Here is a 7,136-nt window from a genome sequence, read left to right as displayed (position 1 = left end):
GAATACAAAATTGGGTAAAACAAACCAAAACTAGACTCTTACATATATTCATTTATGTTTTTTTATAATCAATTTCATATTAACGTAATAACGTTATTTTTCTTTTTCTTTTTTGTTGAAAATATTAGCGTTGTTGTTGCAGTATTTAACTTGAACATGATCTTAGCTGTGGATGTACCACGCACATTACTTTAAAACTATAATGTAAACATTATCTAAGAACTCACACAGTCACACCCATTCATGGCCAAAATATTGAAGTCATATCACATGAACAGCAGAACAGTTATTCAATAAGGTTAGGTGTGAGGTATAATATATAATGGATCATGTATATATGTACAAGCTGGCCTAATAAGTCCAGTCGATGCTTTATGATAACTCAATTCAGTTTTCTTGTGCTCCTCAACTACGTGCCGTTTGGCCGAGACAAAAGCATCATGCATTTTGAGAGCAACACGAGATATATGCTCCACATGTAAATGGCTCTATCTACACCAAGAATCATTAATGATAAGTTGATGATATAAACAAGTACTAGTCTTTAGACAGTTTTCATATCTCTAATTGTTTGGTTTGAATCATCGGTTTATCCAATTTTCCTGACTGCCTAAAAAATGTTTCGAACCGGTTTAATAAACCATTTTATCAAACCGACTATTTACCAAAACAAAGTGTTCAGAGGGATATTAATAATATTCGTAACGGTTGGTAATCATCGATCAAAAGCAACAAAACAAAATTGATAATGATCACAAAATATAGAAAGGTATTAATATAAAATTAGTAATGACCATCATATATGACAACTTGTTCATCCCAGGCTGTCACTAATTAGCCATCCTTAGACTTTTGTTCGTCCTTTGATTTTTTTTCCTTTTACAACATACAATGTAATAAACATGTCTATATACTACATTTACGAGTGTACAACATATATACGTATAGCATATGGATATAAATACATCTATATTTTTGTATTCACCGTACGTCCACCTTATGGTGGACGAATTTAATTATCTCTATATTAAAACGGATGTTTTAGGATCACTCCTGAATTATAAAATAAAAAAACCGGATGCTTTAACTTGTAATTCCCACTTGCATTCGAATTCTACATCTAATCATAAATACTAATCTTTTCTTAATCAACTATATATACTAACCTTTTTCTTATCAAAGAAAACACCTCTTGCAAAGTATCAAAAGTATCCATTTATATTTATATTTATGTGTATAATAAATAATCAAGTCATCAATTTCATTGTTTATTAGACTACTAAGTACCAACCACCCATTAATTAGTTGGGAGTTTTGTGACTAAGAGGTATGTGTTAGTGTCGGTTGTTACTCTAAGTAAGTATACATTTACATTCATAGTAAAGGCAAGATTCCAATCTTATCATTATTCATGCTTTGCAATTCTGATGTGAATCATATACTTTTCTTGGGGGAATTGTATATTGTTTTATCTTATACCTCATTATAATGTTATGCAACTAATTTTCTCATATATATCTTTTCCGAATATACGCAAATTAGGATCACACAAAACGTAAATAAAATATTAAAATCTAATTTTGTCGGCAAATATTTTGTCAAAATGACGTATTAACCCATCTCATTCCAACTAAGCCACAACTCATCACTAAACATTTCTCTCATCCATATATAAACCATTTAACTCCCAACCTCACTTTCCTACTAAACTCAAAACACACATAAATTCAAAACGCAATGGCCACCATTCATCTAACTCTAGCTCCTCTCCTCCTACTTATCCTCACCGCGGTCTTCCTCTCCACAGAGATAACTGCTCAACCCGCCGCTCCCGCCCCTGGCCCTGCCGGTCCCATCAACATCACAGCGATACTCGAAAAAGGCGGTCAGTTTGTTACATTTATCCGTCTTCTAAACACAACTCAAATCGGAAGCCAAATCAACATCCAACTCAACAGTTCATCTGAAGGCATGACCGTGTTAGCACCAACAGACAACGCTTTCCAAAACCTTAAACCCGGAACACTGAACAAGTTAAGCCCGGACGACCAAGTCAAGCTCATTCTTTACCATGTTAGTCCCAAATACTACACATTGGAGGATCTTCTCTCTGTAAGTAACCCGGTCAGGACTCAAGCTTCAGGTCGAGACGTTGGCGGGGTTTACGGGCTTAACTTCACCGGTCAAGGGAATCAAGTCAAAGTATCTACCGGTGTCGTTGAGACACGTCTCAGTACTTCATTAAGACAAGAACGTCCTCTAGCGGTTTACGTGGTGGACATGGTACTGTTGCCGGAAGAGATGTTCGGAGAGCGTAAGACCTCACCAGTGGCGCCTGCTCCGAAGAAATCAAAATCCCCTGATGTCTCGGATGACTCAGACTCCTCTAAGAAAGCAGCTGCTCCGACGGAGAAGTCTGGCTCCGGTGATATGAAGTCTGGATTAGGTTTTGGTCTTGGACTTGTTGTCTTGTCTTTGAAATTCCTCTTCTGAGTTTGTTTCTATATGTATGTTGATTTGTTTGTGCGGTTTGTAATAANTATTGGTGGGCTTGGACTCTATTGCATTGCTAACAGCATGTATAACGTCGAAGGAGGACACCGTGCCATCGTGTTTAACCGGTTAACCGGTATCAAAGATAAGGTCTNATATTAAGAGTTACTGTATATACAGTTGATTACTAGTACTCAAATGATTTAATTACCATTTTCTAGAGAGTTCTGTATTTTTATTAATTTCTTACAATGTTTAGTTCTCTGCATAACTATCATTTTTGTCAATCAAGATTGTTAGCTAAATTTAATATCTAGCTGTAAAATTTGTCTCGAATATAGAAAGACAAAACCGTCAACATTTTTTTTTATTAGTCTGAATCCAACCAATACAAGAAAAGTGCTGTCGACATCTTGACCGTGTTAACATCTTTTTTTGTACGTGTTACTCAAGCAAAATATTTATTAATGGGCTTTATAGGCCCAATAAGCCTTCTGTAAGTACATTAACCGCCTTCTAGTTGTTGTTAATACATTAAAACCCTTGCTTCAATCTCCGATCGTTGCTTAAACCGTGACCTTCGCCGGCGATCAAGAGCTCACTTTAGGAGGTACGTCTCTTTCTCTCACTGTGTCTCCTCCGACGACCGTATCGCCATTTGCCTTTTTACTTAAGTTGGTTATAATCAAAAAGCACATAGCTAGGTCAAGTCAATCTTATGAACCCTTAATCTCATCGCATTAGCTTTGCAAGTGATTAGCTAAAGATGCCTTCAGATTCGTATGTATACTGATTCTGGTGAATTCGAGTTTCTTACTAATGTTACTGATATGTTTATTCTATTACGTCTTATAAAAACGAAATTTTTTAATTATCTTCTAATAACTCCTGAAGATTTTGGTTAATCTGATGATGGTGTAACATTCAATTCAAGAAGCATTTTAGTAATCAATCAGTAAATCTGATTAAATTTTAAAGTAATCGTTTCATTATTTCGTGTTTAATTAGGAAAAATGAATGTCAAACAAGTTCCAAACGTTCCTGGATCCCCTGCACTCTCTGCCTTGCTTAAGGTCGGTGTTATTGGTGGGCTTGGACTCTATTGCATTGCTAACAGCATGTATAACGTCGAAGGAGGACACCGTGCCATCGTGTTTAACCGGTTAACCGGTATCAAAGATAAGGTCTGTATTGTTTATGGAATTATATACTCTACTTACATCTCTCGATGCTACAAAAAAGGTTAAGGTTTTTTTTTGCTGTGGTTGTTTTTCAGGTTTATCCAGAGGGCACACATTTTATGATACCATGGTTTGAAAGACCAATTATCTATGATGTTCGTGCACGTCCTTACCTTGCGGATAGCCAAACTGGAAGTAATGATCTTCAAACGGTATGTGTGTGTTTGTAATAGTGGCCTTAGTACCTATTTTGATGTTGGTCTGTGTTTTTGTTATTTGAACTTATATGCCTGATCTGTGTTTCTTGTCTATATAGCTTCTTTTGTTTCTGATGCTATGGTTGGTGTTGTACAGGTTTCAGTTGGTCTTAGGGTTCTTACACGTCCTATGGGAGACCGCTTGCCCGAGATTTACAGAACACTTGGTGTGAATTACGGAGAGCGAGTTCTCCCTTCCATCATCAATGAAACACNCAAGAAGCATTTTAGTAATCAATCAGTAAATCTGATTAAATTTTAAAGTAATCGTTTCATTATTTCGTGTTTAATTAGGAAAAATGAATGTCAAACAAGTTCCAAACGTTCCTGGATCCCCTGCACTCTCTGCCTTGCTTAAGGTCGGTGTTATTGGTGGGCTTGGACTCTATTGCATTGCTAACAGCATGTATAACGTCGAAGGAGGACACCGTGCCATCGTGTTTAACCGGTTAACCGGTATCAAAGATAAGGTCTGTATTGTTTATGGAATTATATACTCTACTTACATCTCTCGATGCTACAAAAAAGGTTAAGGTTTTTTTTTGCTGTGGTTGTTTTTCAGGTTTATCCAGAGGGCACACATTTTATGATACCATGGTTTGAAAGACCAATTATCTATGATGTTCGTGCACGTCCTTACCTTGCGGATAGCCAAACTGGAAGTAATGATCTTCAAACGGTATGTGTGTGTTTGTAATAGTGGCCTTAGTACCTATTTTGATGTTGGTCTGTGTTTTTGTTATTTGAACTTATATGCCTGATCTGTGTTTCTTGTCTATATAGCTTCTTTTGTTTCTGATGCTATGGTTGGTGTTGTACAGGTTTCAGTTGGTCTTAGGGTTCTTACACGTCCTATGGGAGACCGCTTGCCCGAGATTTACAGAACACTTGGTGTGAATTACGGAGAGCGAGTTCTCCCTTCCATCATCAATGAAACACTGAAAGCAGTAGTGGCTCAGTACAATGCCAGCCAGCTCATTACACAGAGAGAAGTTAGTATCCCAGTATTCTCACTCTGATGTTCTAACTGCGACATTTTTGTGCTTTGTTTGTCAAAATCCTATGATGTTTGTGCTATCTCTCTTACAGGCTGTGAGCAGGGAGATACGCAATATTGTGACAGAGCGAGCATCTAAATTCAACATTGCTCTAGATGATGTCTCCATCACAAACCTCAGATTTGGCAAAGAGTTCACTGAAGCAATCGAGAAAAAACAAGTTGCGGCTCAGGAAGCAGAACGGGCTAAGTTCATTGTCGAAAAGGCTGAGCAAGACAAGAAAAGTGCTGTTATCCGCGCCCAGGTAATTTATCTGAATTTCTTTGACAGCATTATATGTCTATCGTTTATAAGTTGTGACATACCAATGTTATGATTCACAGGGAGAAGCTAAGAGTGCTCAACTCATAGGTCAAGCTATTGCGAACAACGAAGCTTTCATCACTTTGAGGAAGATTGAAGCTGCAAGAGAGATTGCTCAGACCATAGCAAAATCGGCCAACAAGGTTTACCTAAACTCCAGCGATCTTTTACTTAATCTCCAAGCAATGAACTTGGAGCCTAGCCCTAACACGTAGAGAAAAAAAAAAGTCACTTCGCTTTGTCCCCAAAATGGCCCTTTTGCTCTTTCTCCAGATTTGTTCGTCAACAATTCTACAATTATAAGGTTTAGTTCATTTAGTTGTATCTTGTTATAGCTATTTTATGGATTCGTTTTGAGATTTGAACAGAGATTTTTTATAGATAAACAAAGTAATATTCTCATTCACCTATGTTATACAAAAAGGTGCAAGTTAACAAATATATCAAATCGTGTCCAACCAAGAATCAAACTCATCTAAAACTTTGGATTTTCCAACTGATGGGGAAGAAGAGGTCTGGTTCTGCTGTGGTTTGATCGATGATGAAGTACTTTCGAGCAAATCATCAAGAACATCATCAAAACCCGTTGTGTGAAGCTTTTGACCTGATAAGTTGGCTGGATTGTTGTATGGTTCTGCGCTACTATGAAAGTTGAGAAGAGAATCCAGCTCTGTCTCAAAAGCTGAGGATTTTTGGACAGAAGGATTCTGATTGGAAGTACTTGAGGCATCATTGACCACCGGCTTAGGCTGGGTATGTGGTTCACTGACGTTGTTGAGGAGAAAATCTAGATCGTCTTCAATCGCTGAAGATTTCACTGACTCGTCTGCGAGTATTGGTATGTCCTTAACTTGATCCTGAGACTCGGCTTCCAAGACTGATGATACTCCTTGTGCGGCGACCTTTACCTTTCCACTGGATTCTTGTTGAGCCGGCTTATTTAGCCTCGTTAACACAGCTTCTGTGTCTTCTTCATCACAGCTCGCTTTTGATTGGGATGTACACTGCACAACCCATAATATCAAATATGTCAAACATAGAGCCTAGCGTTGATTATAAAAGTTGTCTAGATCCAGTAAGTACCAGCTCGGGCAGAGGCAAAAGATCAGGTTCAATGTAGAGTCTCTCGTGCAAGTCCACTTTCTCAAGTGTTTCTGCCAGAGCATTCAAATTCAAGGAGAGGAATCCAGGCTTCACTTAAGAAAAGTCGTCGAAGCAAGAGTGAGACAAATTAGCAAGTTAACGACAGTGCTAAACCGAGAAAACAAGAGTAACATTACCTCCTGATATGAAGCTGATCCGTCTTCTTCCACAACAAAGTTATCATCTTCCATCCATGAAAGTATACCTTCCCTTCTAGCCGAGATCATAGATCCAACAACACGACTAAATTCATCTGCAACAATTCATACATTTGAATACTTTGTGCCAACAACAAACAGGAACAAAGACAAACAAACATGTTCCAATTTCGATACCATACCGTGCAAAAGATCGTCTAACGATGATAAACAATCTGAACTGACATCAATCTTAGATTGAGACTCAGCTTGAGCTTCACATAACAAATGCAAATAATCAGCTCCTTTGCTTTTTGGTATTGTAACATCCGTAGTAGTTTGGTTTATAGACGAATCCTCAGCTGCATCAAGCTCATCATCATCATACCGATCCCAATTCGAAGGGAGGGCAGAGACTCGTCGAGATTGAACCGGAGTCTTGGTTTGGTTTCCTTGAAGCTTCTCCTGATTCTTCTCTGAAACTACGGGACCTTTCGGCTTATGAACCGAATGCGATTTCTTGTTGTGGTGTTGAGTATGAGCTCTTTTGGATTTAGCCAGTGA

The 7,136-nt window shown here is 37.9% G+C and overlaps 4 protein-coding genes across 4 annotated transcripts; 3 read left to right on the top strand and 1 right to left on the bottom strand.

Annotated features, from left to right (window-relative positions):
• On the top strand, positions 1,693 to 2,539 carry LOC104725028 (fasciclin-like arabinogalactan protein 13). Its single transcript, XM_010443623.2, has one exon. It carries the CDS (start codon positions 1,738 to 1,740, stop codon positions 2,491 to 2,493), a length of 756 nt encoding a protein of 251 aa, XP_010441925.1. The 5' UTR covers positions 1,693 to 1,737; the 3' UTR covers positions 2,494 to 2,539.
• On the top strand, positions 3,022 to 4,193 carry LOC104728611 (prohibitin-7, mitochondrial-like). The gene is made up of 4 exons (XM_010447572.1): positions 3,022 to 3,103; positions 3,502 to 3,677; positions 3,770 to 3,886; positions 4,029 to 4,193. Exons 2-4 carry the CDS (start codon positions 3,507 to 3,509, stop codon positions 4,191 to 4,193), a joined length of 453 nt encoding a protein of 150 aa, XP_010445874.1. The 5' UTR covers positions 3,022 to 3,103; positions 3,502 to 3,506.
• LOC104725027 (prohibitin-7, mitochondrial) lies at positions 4,223 to 5,564 on the top strand. Its single transcript, XM_010443622.2, has 5 exons — positions 4,223 to 4,401; positions 4,494 to 4,610; positions 4,753 to 4,923; positions 5,021 to 5,233; positions 5,313 to 5,564. The coding sequence occupies exons 1-5, from the start codon at positions 4,231 to 4,233 to the stop codon at positions 5,505 to 5,507; spliced, it is 867 nt and encodes a 288-aa protein (XP_010441924.1). The 5' UTR covers positions 4,223 to 4,230; the 3' UTR covers positions 5,508 to 5,564.
• Positions 5,650 to 7,129, bottom strand: LOC104728610. The gene is made up of 4 exons (XM_010447571.2): positions 6,776 to 7,129; positions 6,573 to 6,688; positions 6,376 to 6,483; positions 5,650 to 6,296 (listed from the first exon to the last, which is right to left on the bottom strand). Exons 2-4 carry the CDS (start codon positions 6,660 to 6,662, stop codon positions 5,736 to 5,738), a joined length of 759 nt encoding a protein of 252 aa, XP_010445873.2. The 5' UTR covers positions 6,663 to 6,688; positions 6,776 to 7,129; the 3' UTR covers positions 5,650 to 5,735.

The sequence above is a fragment of the Camelina sativa genome, chromosome 11, assembly GCF_000633955.1.
Source record: "Camelina sativa cultivar DH55 chromosome 11, Cs, whole genome shotgun sequence".
Classification (NCBI taxonomy): Eukaryota; Viridiplantae; Streptophyta; class Magnoliopsida; order Brassicales; family Brassicaceae; genus Camelina; species Camelina sativa.
The sequence above is the reverse complement of the archived record's forward strand: the minus strand, read 5'-3'. Positions and strand labels throughout refer to the sequence as shown.

Coding starts and splice junctions, on each gene's coding strand:
- LOC104725028 (XM_010443623.2), top strand. CDS start 1,738: ATGGCCACCATTCATCTAACTCTAGCTCCTCTCCTCCTACTTATCCTC.
- LOC104725027 (XM_010443622.2), top strand. CDS start 4,231: ATGAATGTCAAACAAGTTCCAAACGTTCCTGGATCCCCTGCACTCTCT. Junction 4,402..4,493: donor TAACCGGTATCAAAGATAAG/GTCTGTATTGTT, acceptor GTTGTTTTTCAG/GTTTATCCAGAGGGCACACA. Junction 4,924..5,020: donor AGCTCATTACACAGAGAGAA/GTTAGTATCCCA, acceptor TCTCTCTTACAG/GCTGTGAGCAGGGAGATACG.
- LOC104728610 (XM_010447571.2), bottom strand. CDS start 6,662: ATGATCTCGGCTAGAAGGGAAGGTATACTTTCATGGATGGAAGATGAT. Junction 6,484..6,572: donor GATCAGCTTCATATCAGGAG/GTAATGTTACTC, acceptor TCTTAAGTGAAG/CCTGGATTCCTCTCCTTGAA. Junction 6,297..6,375: donor TTTTGCCTCTGCCCGAGCTG/GTACTTACTGGA, acceptor TGGGTTGTGCAG/TGTACATCCCAATCAAAAGC.